The sequence below is a fragment of the Lissotriton helveticus genome, chromosome 2_2 (genome assembly GCF_964261635.1).
Source record: "Lissotriton helveticus chromosome 2_2, aLisHel1.1, whole genome shotgun sequence".
NCBI lineage: Eukaryota > Metazoa > Chordata > Amphibia > Caudata > Salamandridae > Lissotriton > Lissotriton helveticus.
Window position 1 is genome coordinate 369415356 of NC_136060.1, and position 17867 is coordinate 369433222.

At 48.0% G+C, this 17867-nt stretch overlaps 1 protein-coding gene across 1 annotated transcript in view; it reads right to left on the reverse strand.

The window, feature by feature from the left end:
• Positions 1-17867, reverse strand: part of HGFAC (HGF activator) — a 751326-nt gene that overhangs the window by 235834 nt on the left and 497625 nt on the right. Inside the window, exon 9 of the mRNA XM_078678540.1 lies at positions 273-361. Within this exon, the coding sequence (XP_078534666.1) occupies positions 273-361 (89 nt within the window). The remainder of the gene's footprint in view (positions 1-272; positions 362-17867) is intronic.

The following is a 17867-nucleotide window of genomic DNA, read 5'->3' on the forward strand; positions in this document are numbered from 1 at the left end:
CAATCCATGCACACATTCATTTAATTCTTTGACTGCTTAGCAATCTGCATTTAAGTATTTGTCTTGCTGACAACTGCTTCCGTGCAACATACCACTGTAGCGCCAGGAAGGGGGTAAGATACACAGCACTGCCTTGAAACTGAGGACATGTGTCCAGCCGTAATTGATAAGAATCACAAAGCTTTCATAACATATGCCAAAATGGTCTATGTACTAATTGCATGCTGACTTTACCAGCACCACTGTGTTGTCAATGAAAACAGGTAATTTACCTTTACATCGTGTCATGTTACAATATTCCCAGGTGATGTGTTGATCCTTCGTCGTGTAGCACCAGGGCAATTCATCCCCATCAGGACTCCTGAGTGAGACAGTGAAAGTAGAGATTATTAGGAGTATGACGGCTAGGTCAGAGGCCACTAAAACACAATCATTTGCAAACAACTAGACAATATTGACTGGATCACTTCATAATTTAAAACTATCAACTTTACTAGCAAAATATCAACTCACAAAAGTCCCACAGCAAAACCAGTCACAACCCAGAAGTTGAGGAAAGCATAGACCCAGCAGGTTTACTGATCCACCAACACTGATCCAACATCCTTGCTGTTATCAAACACCAGGTAAACTTTAACTATCGGCCGGCCAAAAAGGGAACGCCGTCTTACCTGGCATGCCGCTTATGTTCCATAGTACAGCGACACCCTCAAAACTACACTCCACGCAAATGACAGCCAACCACACAGCCTGGCCACTCTTCCAACCAGTAATGGTCAATTCTTTCTCTCCAACATACCAACAAATGCTCGGGCAGCTTGCGCCATCTTGGTACCTCATCTGGGCGGAGACCCAATGATGCTCAAGACGCAGCACACTGGTAAGTAGCCAAATGTATGGCAGATCTACCATAAAATCATAGTACAACATTACAGAACAAGGTTGTACTTTGAAACCGCATGTGCGCACCTTTTGGAAAAAGTGCCACATGTCATGGGCCCCAGGCGCTATGAAGACCTGTATTATAAAATACCAAGAAATATCATAATGTTCCGTGTTATTCCTTTTGTCTTGCCTACAGTTTTAGCAGGCTGAGAAGACCTTTTTTCTAACATACAATACATGGAGGGGGGTACGAGTACCGCATGGGCGCACTGTTTGGAAAAAGTGCCACATGTCATGGGCTATGAAGACCTGTATCACAAAATACCAAGAAATATCATAATGTTCCGTGTTATTCCTTTTTATTTTGCCTACAGTTTTAGCAGGCTGAGAAGACCTTTTTTCTAACATACAATACATGGAGGGGGTACGAGTTACCACCTGTTCTTGATTGGATGACTTTCTTCTCTGTCTCTGTTCACTGCTCCTTCATCATAGATGTTTCTCACTTTTCTTTTGTTTGTTCTGCTGTACCATTATTTGTATTTCAACACTACATGGCGGAGCATTTTTTTCTTTGCTATTTGTCGCCTCTCCTTGTTCCCTCTTACATCTCCAGCCCCAGCACTCTCTGATCATGCTTTTCCGAATCCCTCTGGTCGTCTGTTGCATCGGCCCTTCCAGCTTATTTAAAATGTAGGGCCTTATTTATGGGCTTTTGCAGCCCTCCCTGCTGCACTGCCCTACGGCAAAAGGAAAGGGTAGGAATGCAAAAGTGCTGATAGGGCCTCATAAGCCCTATCTGCACTTTGCGCCCCCCAGAAAGTCACTTTTTTTACATTCCGGGGGTGCAATGTGCCACCGTATATTTATAGGGCCACGTAAAGCCACGTGGCTTTTCATGGACTTATAAATATGTGCCCCTGTCACACAAAAAAATGTGTGAAAGTGGCATTCCATGGAACCTGACACATTCCCAGATTTCCGAATGCACCAGAACCTAACGCCACCCCAAAGGTGGCGTTTGGGAGGAACAGCGAAGAGAAATGAAAACATTTCTCCTTGTGCTTTCATTTTTACATGTTTGCTGCAAGTGCATTCTGCAGCACACATAGGAAAAGGAAAGCGCCTGAATGCATTAATTTTGTGCAGGAAGGATCCCTGCCTGCATAAAATCAACCATCCCCACAACGCAGGCACCCTTGCACCATGGAGGTGTTTAGAGGAACGAGTTTAAGGTTTTAAAACTTACTTACCTAAAACGTACATCCTGATTACTGTATAAAAACCATTTATATCACACCTGCAACTGTAATGAGTAAGGGCCCGATATAAGTAGCCAAATACTGGTTGGTAACGGCCGAAATTCAGTAATTTCGGCCCTTACCGACCGGAATAAGAGTTTCGAGATGTATGTGGAAAAAAAGTGTCCGAATCGGTAAAAACCAGTCGGTAAAATACCGATTCGGTATTTCACGAATCGGAATATACCGAATTCCTATTTGCCGAGTCGGTAAATAAGAAATGGGTATTTTCCGAATCGGAATATACCGAATTCTTATTTACCGAATCGGTAAATCAGAAATGGTAAAAATGGCATATCGAGATGTAGGAAACCCAAAAAATACCGAATACCATGAAAATTGGTATTTAAGAGTCAGTATTTACCACGGAATGAAAGCAGGTGGAAACCAGGTGCAGGATATAAAAGAAGGCCCCAAAATGCAACAGTGCAACCACAATGGTGGCTTTCTACATAATGACAAGGCGGCTACGGATACAGGCAGCAGGAGAGAGGGTCTGGCTAAGGGAGGAGTATAGGCAGAGGATCACCCTATTCCAACTGACTGAACCAGAGATCCTGCAAAGGTACAGGCTACACCCCAGAACCATCCTGGACTTGATCAGGGACCTCCACCCATATCTGGAACACCCAACCCCGAGAGCGCACGCCATCCCACCCCATGTGCAGGTGCTGTGCTGCCTACACCTTCTTGCTTCTGGGAGCTACCAGAATGTGATTTCTGTGGCAGGTGGGGTGTCCCAGAGCTGCCTGTCACGTTTCTTCTGGAAATTCCTTGACGCCATGATGCAGAGGATGGGACACTACATTGAGTTCCCTGATACACCTGCTGAACTAGAAAAGACCAAAACCAATTTCTACCAACTTACACACTTCCCGCACATCATAGGCTGTATCGATGGCACGCACATCCCACTATGCCCACCTGCAGCAACAGCACACATTTATAGAAACCGGAAGTCTACGCATTCAATCAATGTGCAGGTGATCTGCAACGCTGCCAACATCATTACCGACATAGTAACCAAATTTCCAGGGGGTACCCACGACTCCTACATCTTCCAGAATAGTGGGATATACACACGCCTTGTTGCTGGTGATTTTGGGGATGGATACCTGCTAGGTAAATAACTGTGAGACACCCTGATACTCAATGCAGAAGTATGTGACTAATCATTATTTCATTTTCCACCCAGGTGACAGTGCATATGCCCTGCGTTCATTTGTCCTCACCCCCTTCCTGAATCCATCCACCAGGAGTGAAAGGCATTACAACGTGGCACACAGAACAACACGTTGCGTGGTGGAACGCACTTTTGGACTGCTTAAAAGCAGATTTCGCTGCCTCCATAAGAGTGGAGGTGCACGCCAGTCCATGCCAATGATCTGTTGCAAAATTATTGCGACCTGCGCCATGCTGCACAATCTTGCCACCAAGGAGGGCACAGAGGTAGAAATCACATATCATGAGGACATAGATGATGGGACAGAACAAGCCGATCACAATGCAGCAGGAGCAGCGCCAGCAACAGATGGCAGACTGAGACACGCAGAAATCACAACCAGATATTTCTAATAGAGTGAGGAGACACAGGCATGTTTAGTTCCTGAAGCACTCAGTTTAATATGCACTACTGCACTTCACATATACCAGACCACATGAATCAAACAACATCCGCATTTCACACTGGGTGGCCAAAGTTCACATCACTGTGACCTGTCCTGTGTTCAGGATTATTTGTTAATGCCTGCGCTTACGCAATATGGTGTGGGAGCTACGGGGCAGGGGGTCAACTTGCGCAGAGGTTCCAGGGTCTTCTGCAAGGAGCCTGCTGTTCCGACGAACATCCTGTTCAGGAGTGCTGGATCCACTCCTGCTCGTGGACTCCTCTGTGTCCCCGACACACGTGTTACCAGCAGTGGCTGTCTGCTGTGTCAGCTGTACCTCCATAGCAGAGGTCACTCTCCCCATCCCCCTGGACAAGTCACTCCAGCAGTGCACAATGTCAGTCTGCATGTTCACTGACCGGCGGCATAGCAGGGTGGTTGCATTTGCCAGCCGGTTGATGGCCTTATTCTGCTGCTTAAGTACGTGCCTATTCCTGCGCCTTTCTGTCTGGTCACTCTCCAGCATGTCACAGAGGGAACCCATGCGCACACCGATTTCCCTCACCCCCTCTGCCATGGACTCCATTCCTTTTGCCATGGACTCCATTCCTAGGACCATGGAGCATATCCCCCGATCAATGTTTGACATCCTGCTGTTCAGGATGCGCACCTGTCTGTGCACTGCCATGATCCCTTTGGCCTGCATGCACTGGATCTTCACCATAGTGGTTTCCAAACCAGCAAAGACCCCCTGCATATCCTGCCCCTCGTCTCGCTCACATGCCCTACGACCACGGACACTTGCACGCACAGATCCTGATGAGCCCTGTTGCCCTGCGTTGCCACCCAGTGGTGGAGTGCAAGGTGTGTGAACCTTCACCTCTTCTTCATCAGAGATTTCTAGGATCCTGAGTGGTGGAACATCCTGCCTCCTTGGCCTCACATGCACAGAGGACCCTGTGGTTGGTGTTGTGGCACCTGCAGGTGCTTCCGGAGTCTGTGTCCCAAACAGCAGGGGTGACAGTGGCTATGCTGTGGTGTCTTCCTCCAATGCTGTGGGTGTCTGCGCTGTGGAAGTGTCCTCAGGGATAGTGCTGGGTCCTGATGTGTCTGAAGGCTTCTCCCTCGCCGCCGTTGCTGGTGCACTCGCCTCCCCTCCCTGCGCTGCACTGCGCGATGACTCTCCTGTGGGCAGACATGGACAATGATCACCTGTGTGTCTTCATTAAACACATTCCTATCACACAATTTCCTAAGCCTCAACTGCTTGTGTATGGGGAGTGTGGCATGGCATGCTGAATTCTGTGTTGGCTTCTTTGATGTAGGTACCTATGACTATGACTACCATGATGCATTGCTGGTGAGTACTGACATGTGTTCTGGATTGTGATTCAGTTACCCACATTGGGGAAGGGGCCAGGGAATGGGTGGGGATTCATGTCCATGCATCTTACCTTTCTTTCTTGCAGCTCTGGCTGAGCTGTCAGCATCCCCAATCCCGTGTATGCATTCCGGCTCCATGGTGGATTCCACCAGCTGCACCAGTTCAGTGAGGCTTGGTGCATGGCTCTTCCCTCCACCTGTGGCTAAGGATTCTTTCCTCTGGGTTGCAATCTTCCTTTTGGTGGTGATCCTCAGATCATACCACCTTTTTTTGATATCTTCAATTTCCCGATGTGTGACCCCTAGGGCATTTACTTTGCTCTGGATCGCCAGCCAGGTGTTTCTTTTGACAGACTCTGCTACTTGCAGGGACTGTCTCCCAAAAAGCTGGCTGTAATGCTTCACCTCCTCCACCAGCACCTGGAGCTCAGTTGTACTGAATTTTAGCCTTCTTTTTCTATCACCTCCATCCTTCTGGCCTTCCTGGGACTCCATGGTGATGCTCTGCTGAGCTCAGTGCAGCCTGCTCCTCTGTCTCCCCTCCAGCTCTCCAAACAGTTCTGTAGCTCTGCACCTGCATGGGTGTGGCCACCTCCAGGTACTGGGGTGTGGTACTTTTTTTTTTTTGCAGAGTTTTATATAGCGCGAACTAGACCCGAACCAAATCAGGTATCAGAGCGCTTTACATAGCACCAGTTACGTTACATGAGGACACACATTCATTTTAGGCACGGGGAGATTAAGTGATTTGCCCAGAATCACAGGAGGCTTTTGGCGTCGTTACCGAGACTCGAACCCAGATCCCCAGGTCCGAGGTCGAGCGCCTTAGCCGTTAGGCCAACTCCTCTCCCCTCTCCACTCCTCTCCCACTTGCATCTGATTGGTTGATTTCTCAGTTGCTTTGTTGTGGGGTGTGGTGGGTGTCCCTGATTGGTTAACTGGCTCACATGTCTTCTATTCGAATTTTCGAGATCGGATGTTACCGATTCAGTAAATACAGATTCGGTAATCTCCGAATCTGTAATATCCGATTCGGTATCTCCCATTCATTCCTATGGGCCTGGAGGCCCATAGGGTTGAATGGGTGATACCGATTCGGATATTACCGATTCGGAGATTACCGAATCGGTATTTACCGAGTGAGGATTCCGATTGTTACCGATTCGGTATTTTTTACCGATTTTTTAGCTACATTCAGTTTTCCGATTCATAAATACCGATTCGGTATGAATCGGTATTTAAGAACCGGAAAAATGAACTTACCTACATCGGGCCCTAAGTCTGTTAAATGTGCACCGGTACCAATTCTTGCAATCACTGCCCGTGTAAGAAACCGTCAACCAATGTAATCACTGACGGATATCATATGTTTATGCATAAATAAATTGATTGGTGGGGGACATACCTGAGCTCCAGTACCTGAATCCAGCCGTGAGGGCAACGGCTTTTGCGGACAGTACTCTCTCCTTGCTGCTGTGGGACGGGTGCGTCCAGCGGCTCCATTTTCGCGCCGTGAGGGAAACGGCCACGTGAACTACAACCCCCAGGTGCCCCGGGACCCGCGTCGCACTTCCGACGCCACCACCTGCGACCGGAGGCGCTACAAAGCGCCGGAGCGGCAGGAGCTCCGTGTGGGGGACATACCTGAGCTCCAGTACCTGAATCCAGCCGTGAGGGCAACGGCTTTTGCGGACAGTACTCTCTCCTTGCTGCTGTGGGACGGGTGCGTCCAGCGGCTCCATTTTCGCGCCGTGAGGGAAACGGCCACGTGAACTACAACCCCCAGGTGCCCCGGGACCCGCGTCGCACTTCCGACGCCACCACCTGCGACCGGAGGCGCTACAAAGCGCCGGAGCGGCAGGAGCTCCGTGTGGGGGACATACCTGAGCTCCAGTACCTGAATCCAGCCGTGAGGGCAACGGCTTTTGCGGACAGTACTCTCTCCTTGCTGCTGTGGGACGGGTGCGTCCAGCGGCTCCATTTTCGTGCCGTGAGGGAAACGGCCACGTGAACTACAACCCCCAGGTGCCCCGGGACCCGCGTCGCACTTCCGACGCCACCACCTGCGACCGGAGGCGCTACAAAGCGCCGGAGCGGCAGGAGCTCCGTGTGGGGGACATACCTGAGCTCCAGTACCTGAATCCAGCCGTGAGGGCAACGGCTTTTGCGGACAGTACTCTCTCCTTGCTGCTGTGGGACGGGTGCGTCCAGCGGCTCCATTTTCGCGCCGTGAGGGAAACGGCCACGTGAACTACAACCCCCAGGTGCCCCGGGACCCGCGTCGCACTTCCGACGCCACCACCTGCGACCGGAGGCGCTACAAAGCACCAGAGCGCCTCCCGCCCCGCGGGACGCGCGCGGGCAGCGCCGGGAGAAGCCCGGGACAAGGGCGGGACCGTCTGTGGCCGTCAGGGGCTGGCAGAGGCTGGGCTGGGCCCCGTCCCTTTCCACGACGACTCACGCTTGGTGCCTGTTGCTCTCCTGTTGCCCAAACCATGTCTACACGCTCTGGTAAGCCTCTCAGGGGTGAGGTCGAAAGGGGATCTAATGCCGCGAGCCCCGTGATAGGGTCAATGGACCGCTTCATTACCAGGGTGGCGGCGGTGATTGAAAAGGAGATCGCCATCTCTGAGCGGCGTCTATCTGAAGTATATCTCCCCGCAAGTCGCTCATTATTGGGGGTAGACGCCCAGCCGCTCACACCAGCCATTACACGGGTTCAAGGAGGTACCCCTCCTAGTATGGACAGTGCTCCCTTGGAACCCCTTCATCGGTCTGGTATTGAGCAAAATATTGACAGGTTGGAATCCCAGGCCGCTCTTCCTTCTATAGATACTCTGGAAGATGATGGCCGTAGTAATCGCTCCGCATCACTACCACCTATTTTGTTAAGTGATGTTACTGGAGACCCAGAGTCCCCTAATTCCCCTGTACGTACCTCAGTTGTATCAGATGGAAAGCTAGTTGGGGCATCTTCTATTATCGTGTCTTGTGATACTCGGCAGGAGTTTCCCCTCGTAGGTAAAAAATTGCGCAAACGCAAGAAGGGTAAGCTAGTGAGACAGGCCGCCCTCTACCAAAGAGTATGGAAGTCTCCTGTGTCAAATCCAAGTATTACAAGGGGTACCCCTATGCAGAACGAAACTGATACAGAAGGGGATGTACTGATTTCTCCAAAGGGCCCTCATACAACTAAAGTCCCAAAGCGAGCTGACTTGGTAGTGGTCGAAAATATTCTGGAGAAGGTATATACCCTCTTGAAACCATTAATAACTCAAATGAAGAGTCTAGGGGATAGGATTGATAAATTAGAGCAGTCAACTCTGGATGGGTTACATTCACTCAAGACAACAATTAAACTAGCAACTAGAGTGACTGTAAATAAGGATGTGGGTGTAAAAGGGAGTGACTTATTAGTGCAGAAAGGCCCTGAGCCCCAAATAACCCAAAATAAAGCTGCTCTTAACAATCGAGTAATTCCAGCTCCGAAACCCCCTCCGATTTTGAATCCAGGGCCAAGCGATAAGGGACTTCCAACAAATAAAGAGTCAGAGAAAAATCAGCCAAAATCACATTCTCAAAAACAGCAACAGACAACTGAGGGCAAAAAGGCGGTCCAACAAACATTAGAAGGTAGCAGTAAACCCAGCGGCCCAACGACTAGGAAAGCACCCAGGCCTGAAACACAATGTTCTGCCCCAACAATTTTCTCACAGGCCCCCAGTATCCGCCCACGACGGATCCCCCCAATTAATCTCCCACCAGACTGCCAACCATTTGTTGCAGTCATGGTTAATGTGCCTCCTCTAAAGGATGGCCAGTTGGAAAACCATCAATCACTTAAGAACAAGTGTATACACTGGCTGAAGGCAAATAAACCAATCCCCCCGGGTATGGACGGTATTATCTTAAGTGTCCGTAGAGTGGGATGGGTGGGGCAAGGGAAAAAAATGCTGGAAGGGGACTGTGTTATTATAAATTTCCAAGATTATAGAATGGTGCCATCCATTTGTACTCCTATTAAAAATATGGGGGCCCCGGGGGTGAAACTGGTAGACCTCACGTATTTTTACCCAAGGCATTTTGTGAGCCCTATTGGAGGAAGTGAAAGTTCTCTCAATTCGGGCCAAAACTGGGCCGGGGTTGTAGGAGGCGACAGGGAGAAATATATGCGGGCAAACGGCCCCTGCTGACTGGAATCAGTGAGGAGAGCAGAACGAGAAGAAGTACCATCCACCCAAATAAACCTTGTAAGTGAAATAGGAGAGTCTACAAAAACCCCACAAGATCCCTGCTCTCCTCGGTTATATAGAGGGAGCCCCATGGATAGAGGCCTTCAAGCGTCCAGCGACTTTCCAGCTGTGACGGACCTAGTCTTTAAGGTTTTCAGCTGGAACATCGCAGGGATTGCTGGAAAACTGGCCCTCCCAGATTTTACTGCATGGGTCGACAAGCACTCCTTGTGCCTCTTTCAGGAAACTTGGAGCTTGATACCGGTCCATAGGGTGGGCTTTTCCTCATACTCCTCTCCTGCGCGGGCCTCGGAATCTGGGAGAGGCCGCCCAGCTGGTGGCCTTCTTATTTGGGTCGCGGCTTCTTTAGATTGTAGAGTGGTGGACTATCCCACAGGCTCCCCGGACATACAAAATATTACCCTTATAGACCAAAGGGGAAGAATTGTTCTAAACATCTTTAACGTGTATGCTCGGGGTACAAAGGGTGGGAGAAAGTCTCCAGTGATAGCTCTTCTTGAGACCCTGCTAAATAACACCCCCAATAAGAACCGCACCCTGGTTGTTGGTGATATGAACTGCACGTTCGAGCCTTTGGGCTCGGATGTTTCCCTCGACCAGAATGAGGAGGATGCCAGGTGGGGGATCCCGGCTCTGGATATCGTACCGATTAAAAAGTGGACAGAAGTGGCGCTCCAAATATACTCCCTTACTCTCGAATTTAATCTAAGGGCAGCGAATGGGAGGACTTCCTTGGATAGGGGGGGTGCACATACTTACAACAGACCAGGGCACACCTCTAGGCTGGATTATGTCCTAATAGATGTGTGCTTATGGCCTTATGTGAAGGACATGCAGGTGGTCCCTTCGACGGAGAGCGATCACAACCCTCTCTCCCTAGAAATGGAACACTGGTGGCAACCCCAATGGAAGGCCAACTTTAAAGAGGCGCTCGTACCACTAGACGAATCTGAAGTCTCCCCATGTGGCAGAAGAATTAAATGGGCGAAACTGGTCCTATCCGAGGCGAAGGTTGGGGAAATTCAATCCCACTTAAACCGCGCGGTAACATCTTTGGAATCTTCGCTAGAAGGGGTTGGTAAAGTGAGTGGGTTGTTTCTCTCTCTGATTGAAGACCTAACCAATGTCTTTACCCTGTCCTCTAAAAAGCCGGGCACGACAGGAACTAAAAAAAAAGTTTGTGAGGGGTGGTATACCCAAGCTTGCAGGACCCATAAGGCAAAGCTAGTTGAGGCAGTTAAATCTAAATCCCAAAGTGTGATCCATGAGGCTAGGAAGGCTTATAAAAAGATCCTTAATACGGCTAGAAGGGAGTGGGAAGAAAAATACTGGGAGGACCTACTCCAGGCTAGCAAAATCAGGGATTCCGGGGTGTTCTGGAATCTCATAAGGAAACGGACCAAATCCGATGCAGCCATGAGACCCTGCAGCATTCCACCTCAAAGTTGGGCAAAACACTTTGGGTCTCTATACCTCCCACCAGACGGGGAACTGTCTGTGGGGATGGATCTCATGCTAGCTATCGAACCTCATGCCTATGACCTTTTCACTCCTCTAGAGATTGAGGGGGTTATAGGCTGGGTGGCACCACGCAAGGCACCGGGCCCGGATGGCCTTCCGGGTGATCTGATGAGGGCTTACCCAAGGGAATGGGGAAGGATCATAGCTGCTCTCCTAAATGACATTATGAGGGGAGGAGTAGTACCAGAATCCTGGAAAGGGGCGGTGGTAGTCCCCATCTACAAAAAAGGTTGCAGGGAAACCCCGGGAAACTATCGCCCAATAAGTCTGATAGACTCCACCCAAAAGATAGCTGGTAAAGCTATCCTAGGTAGGATCCTCCATTGGGTGGAGGAGAACAAAATCCTATCAGACTTTCAGGCAGGTTTCAGGGCTGGTATGGGGACTATAGAGCAGGTGTTTAGGTTGTCCCTCTTGGGGTGGAAGGTGGTGGAACTGGGCAAGGGCAGTCTTTACTTAGCCTTTATAGACTTGAAGACTGCCTTTGATCTAGTTCCCAGGGAAGAGCTTTGGAGGGTCCTTTTTGAGATGGGGCTACCACCTTACATCTTGTCCCTTCTTATAAGCCTTCATGCCCACACTTTTGCACAGGTCCGTTGGGGTAATAACGGAGAACTCACGGAAAAAATACCAGTGTCTAGGGGCGTAAGACAGGGCTGCGTCCTGGCGCCCACCCTATTCTCGTTATATCTGAATGGGGTGGTAAAACACCTCCAACAAGAACCAGCTGACGCCCCCTGTCTTGGAGGTGTCCGCATCCCAACCCTGCTTTTTGCGGACGATACGCTCCTGATTTCCAAGACCCCACAAGGACTACAGAAACTTCTAATACGATTCCAGGAGTTCTGTGTTGCAAAAGGTCTTACAATAAATGTGGACAAAACCAAATACCTAGTTGTCAATCCACCTAAAAAATTGGGCCGCCCACCTACACTTAACTCTATTCCCCTGGAGAAAGTAGCCGAATTTGACTACCTTGGCATTCGGATTACGGACAGGATGACATGGGCAAACCACATTGAAAAAATGGTCCTTAACCACAGGAGAGTAGGAGGAGCTCTCATGAGGGAATATAGGGCCTCAACTAGGAGATCACTTACCCCAGTACTTGACATCTACAAGGCTAAAGTAGTGACATCAGCCTTGTATGGGGCAGAACTGTGGGGTCATTGCCGCCTGGATGCCCTAGCTACTGCTGAGAGCAAGCTATTAAAATCCTTCATTGCTCTCCCCCTGAGCACACCATCAGTACCTGTGAGGATGGACACGGGATGTAAAAACATTAAAGATCAGGCCCAGCTTCGCCCGCTCCTGTTGTGGACACGGATTTGGAGGTGCGAAGAATTAAAATCCTATGCTGATGCACTGAGAGACATAATGAGCCAGGGGGGTTGGGCCAAAATAAAATGGTTAAGGGACACCAAAAAGTTGTTGGAGAATATAGGACTAGGGGATTGTTGGCCATCCTGCTCAGCCCCTCCAAAAGAAGTTGTCAAGGCGCTTTTTTGGAAATGGATTGCTGAGCGCCTAATCTCCAGCCCAAATCACTGCAGGTCCACTGCCACCTTTTTACAAATTAAAGACATTGTGGCCTTTGAACCTTATTTGGACTTGATTACTCTCCCCTTTGATCGTGCCCTTTATTTTAAATTTAGAGTTGGTTCCCTCCCGTTGGGTGCCCTGGTGTCGAAATGGTCAACAGCGGATCGCACTTCTCCGAACTGTGCATGCTGCCCGACTAAGATTGAGTCTATTGTGCACGTTTTATTTGAGTGCCCGGATTACGCAAGGCCTAGGAGCTCTTGGCTGAAACCACTCTGCCGTAACATGGGCACACGCAGTTATTTAGTAGCCTTGCGTATCCTAAGCACGGACACTTCCCCCCCAATAGTCTGTGGAATAGCTAAATTTTTAAAGCAGTTTTGGCATATTCGATGTAAGAGATTGTCAGTAGCTGTTTAATTCTTGTTTTAGCTAATTTATTAACGGATTTAAATCCTTTTATCACTCTTAAACATTCTAAATATTTTTTACTGACTTCTTATGGCATAAACTTTTTTTGTATACTGTATTGATTGTATTATGTATGTGCTTATAAGATATCTCTGAGTATCGAATAAAAGCTTATGACTGACTGACTGGCATAAATTGAAAATCAAATAAAATTAGTAATATAATAAGTACGAGAGGTAGAAGGGCTGCTTATGGTCTAGAAAAAAGATGGCGCCCTATGACCTTTGATCAGGCATGACAACCCAGGTACAAGTATGCGGCCAGTGCTTGCAGGAGGTACCAGCCAGAACAACAGCTGCCGTCAGCTGAACAGCAGATACTCTCAATGGCAGCTGAAAAGAGCTCGAAGTACTGTGCAGCCTCATTTCTGAAACCACCATCAGCAGAATATCAGCGCCAGATGGAATGTATGGCACGAAAAATTCAATGATTTCAGGGATGCCCTAGAATATCTAAATGAGAAGAAAATCATTATTTATTTGCAGTGTCGAACCCGTTCCCTCTTTCCCTTCTCCTCCCTCCCCTCCCCCCCTACCCTCCCTCCCCCTCCTTCCCCCTCTCCCCCTTACCCCCCAGCGCCAGGAAGCCGCTTGGCCACAGTGCGCTTAATTAAGTTTCTTTTTCATTTCATTTCATTTCATTTATTTGAAAGGTTTTATATAGCGCTGGCTAGACCCAGAGTTATCAGAGTGCTTTACATGAGTAGAAACAATCAAGAAAAGCAATTGTTCAGGGTAAAACAAAACAAGCAAGTACATATATAATTAAGTAAAAAGGGGGCAAAAAGCACTTTAAATGAGCAGAAGCAATCAAGAAAATCAATTGTTCAGGGTAATCAAAACAAGCAACTACATCTCACATTAGGTAAAGGGGCGCAAATTCAGGGTGGATCACAGGTTATATACATCTAAAAATATGATGGGGTAATAACTCAGGGCAGAGAGGAGAGAATCAACAGGGAAGACCAAATTGTCGGAGCAGGGAGGTAAGGGTAGGAGAAGGGGAGATGAACGAGCAAAAGTGGGTAGGGTCAGGAAGAACAAAAAGATAACCAATGTAGGGGAAACAGAAAGCAAGGTCATAGGAGTGAATTATGGACCCCAACATTTGTTGAGAAGGTGATGTTTTAGGTCTTTTTAAAAGCTGAGGTAGGATGGGTTACAGCGCAGGTCCCTCGGGAGGGCATTCCAGATGTTCGGGCATTTCCAGAGAACGAGCGATATTGGGTGGTTTTCTTTTTTTGGTAGCGGGGTGACAAGGAGGAGCGCATTGGTGCTTTTAATCAGTCTGGAGCGGCCTGATTTATTGAGTTTGTTAGTTAGGTACAGCGGGGAATGTTGGTGAAGAGCTTTGTATGTGATGCGGGCAGTCTTATAAAAGCATCTAACTTCGATGGGCAGCCAATATATGGATTTAAGGGCCAGCGTGATGTGGTCGAAACATTTACAGTCAGTGATGAGCCTGGCTGCTAAGTTGAGCACAGCTCTAAGGGGGCTAGGTGTACTTTAGGGGTTCTAGTGAGGATAGGGTTGCCGGAGTCCAGTTTAGAGAGGACTAGAGATTGGACAACCCATTTGAAGTCGTCTAGAGGAATTAATGGTTTGATTTTCTTAAGGTGTCGGAGAATGAAGAGTGCTCTTTTGACCGAGATTTTTATGTCATCCTTAAGAGCCAGATTTTTGTCAAGAGTGAAACCTAGGGATTTTGCCGAGTCAGACAAGGTGAGCGGACAATTGAGGGCACTGAGGTCCGTCATCCAGCCTTGTATGGTGAGACGGTTGTTTTTAGGAGAGAAAAGAATAATTTCTGTTTTATTAGGGTTCAGTTTGAGATGTTTGAGGTAGAACCAGGATTGGATTTTGCTCAGGGTTTGTTTAAATGAAATACATTGGAATGGGATTTAATCTAATAGTAGAGTTGGGTGTCATCAGATTAGAGGTGGTAGTTAATTCCAGCTTATTTCAAAATGAGGGTAAGAGGTTCCATAAAGGGGCTTAAGAGAGAGGGAGAGAAAATGAGCCCTGGGGGACAGCCAGGGAGACAGGGGTAGGATTGGAGAGGCAGGCATTGGTTTTTAATCGTTGTGTTCTGTGCTGGAGGAAGGAAGAGAGCCATTTTAAGACCAAACCATTAAGACCAAAGCGAGCTTTAAGCGAATTAAGTAAGGAAGAATGGTTGACTGTATCGAACGCTGCAGAGAGGTCGAGGAGTATCAGCAGGCAAGCTTCTCCATTGTCTAGGGAACTGTGGATGTCATCCACAATGTTCAACATGGCGGTTTCTGCCCTGCAGCCGTTCCTGAAACCAGATTGAAAGGAGTCAAGTAAGTTGAAATTACTTATGTGATTGTCCAGTTGAAGCACTGCACTTTTTTCAAGAGTTTTAGCAAGGAGTGGGAGGTTAAAGATAGGGTGGAGGTTGTTACGATCATTGGGATAAGCAGTGAGGTTTTTAAGAATGGGAGTGACCTGTCCAAATTGGAGGGAGTCGAGGACACAACCAGTGGTAAGGGAGGTGTTGATGATTTTAGTCAAATACGGGGCAATGATGTGTTTAATATTGTGAACTAGGTTATAAGGGCGTGGGTCTTTGGTGTGCGAGGTCGGCTTTAGTTTAGCAATGATATTAAAGACTTCGAGCTCAGTCATAGGACGGAAATGATACCAGGAGGCATTATTTTTCAGTTGTAAATTGGGAAGGATGACATTGGGCGAAGTTTGGATGGGTAGGTGAGAAAGAGGATTAGGCGGTAGTGACGGAGCAGAACAAGGGGTGTGTCAATGGCAACATCTAAGGCATATTGAGGGCTGGGTAGGAGCAGGCTTTGAGGGAAGGTTTGGTCAATTTTAGCAATTTTATTGGAGAGGAAGTTGGCAATTCCCTCACATTTTTTAATTGAGGTCATCAGTCTGGAGGGGCAGATGACGTTTGTTTTCTAATAAAGATAAACAGCTCTCATGTCCTGTTTTTGGCACGATCAAGTTGAGCTCGAAATAAAGATGCCTTTTTTTGAAAATGGGCTTCTTATAAGTTGATCTAGCAGCTCTGAGGAGGGCCAGATGGGAGGGTAAAGGGTGTTGTCTCCATGTTCTTTCTGAGAGTCTAAGTTGTCTTCTTTCGTTGTTAAGTTCAGGATTGAACAAAGATTTGGATTGGATTTTTCTTTGTTGTTTTAGTTAAAGAGGAATGACTTGGTCAAGGACATCACTAATGGCCTTATTGAAATTCTCAGTGAGCTCATTAGCATTTTGGGAGCGAGGGGTGAGATGAAGTTGAGCTTGGAGTTTAGACTCAAGTTCACAGGGGGGAGGGGGGACTTGTTTAAGGTTTCTGGTCCACTTCATGGGTTTGTTATTTGCTGCTGGAGGGAGTAGGGCACTGGTTGCGATCTTAACTAGAATAAGGTGATGGTTGGACCAGTCGATGGAGATTACATTGGAAAGGGAGGCCAAGTCAATATTGGAGTTGATAGCGCTGAGTGTGGCCCCTTTGATATGGGTAGTATTGTGGCTTAGTTGTTTAAGGTCACACAGCTCAAGAAGGTTAATGAGGCGCATGACAGTGGGATCCACTGAATTATTCCAGTCGATGTAGAAGTCTCCTAAAAAGAGATTTTTTGAGGCAGAAAGGGAGGCGTGAGTGAGAAGATCAGAAAATGTATTGGCAAAGAGGAGAGGAACATCCAGAGGGTGGTAGATGTTATGTAGTCTAATCAAAGAAGAGCCCTTGAAAGTGAGTTCAACACCAAGGTATTCAAATGTCAAGGGATCCAAGGGCCATATTATCAAGAAAGGGCGATACATTATCGCCGCTTTTATCGGCAGGAAACTGCAGCTAAAGCGGCGATAATGGGCTTGATAATATGCCCTTGTGAATTCCCATAGAAGCCCAGGTTAACACCAGAACCTGGGCTTCTATGGGAATTCACAAGGGCATATTATCAAGCCCATTATCGCCGCTTTAGCGGCAGTTTCCTGCCGATAAAAGCGGCGATAATGTATCGCCCTTTCTTGATAATATGGCCCCTTGTTCTTTAAAATGTAGAGTTGAAATTTATTTTTATAGATTGTATCTAGTCCACCCCCTTTTCTGTCGGGTCTGTCCTGCCTAATGATGGAGTAACCGGGGGGTGAGTAAATAAAGCTTAGCCGTAGAGTGGTCGTTGAGCCAGGTTTTGGTGAGGAAGGCAATGTCAATAGCCTCGCTGAAGATGGTTTCTGATATTTCAGTAGTGTGTAGGACTGCCGATCTGCAGTTAACAAGCATGCAAGAAAGGGGATTTGAGTTATCCTTTACAGGATTAAGAGAGTGGATGGTGGTGAGTTGAGATGGTGGTCTAGGTGAAATGGGTGGAGAGGGGACTCTGTTAACACCCACAATAACTGGGATGCTGGGGTAAGGGAGGAGGATATCAGTTATCAGAGGCTTAGGTAGGTAGGAGTTACATAGGTTAATGAGGTAAGAAGTGGAGAGGTAGCTAACAGCAAGGTGAGGCCTGTGTGTTCGGCTGCAAAGGGGTGTAGTCAGCCTTCGGAAGTGTTGGGAAAATGTATGGGATCAAGGGTGACAGGCATCAGCATGTTTAGGGTAGGCCCTAGGATTAAGGGTGTTGATATCCCCTCTGAGTCTTGTTAGTTCGATGGTCATAGGAGAATGTTTTCGTTCTATACTGTTTAGCGTCTGTACTATAAGACTGAGGGGGTAGCCCACTGACAAGGAGGAAGGGGACGAGGTTGGGTCATTGTTGACAGGGGAAGGCAGTCTAACGAGGAGCGGGGGAGTAATGCCATGGTAGGAGGTCTGAACAGTGTTCAAACGGTTGAAGAAAGGCTTCTGCATAGAGTGGGACGGGTCAGTGATAGAATCAGGAGATGTGGTAGGAGAGAGCAAGAGAGACGGAGGGT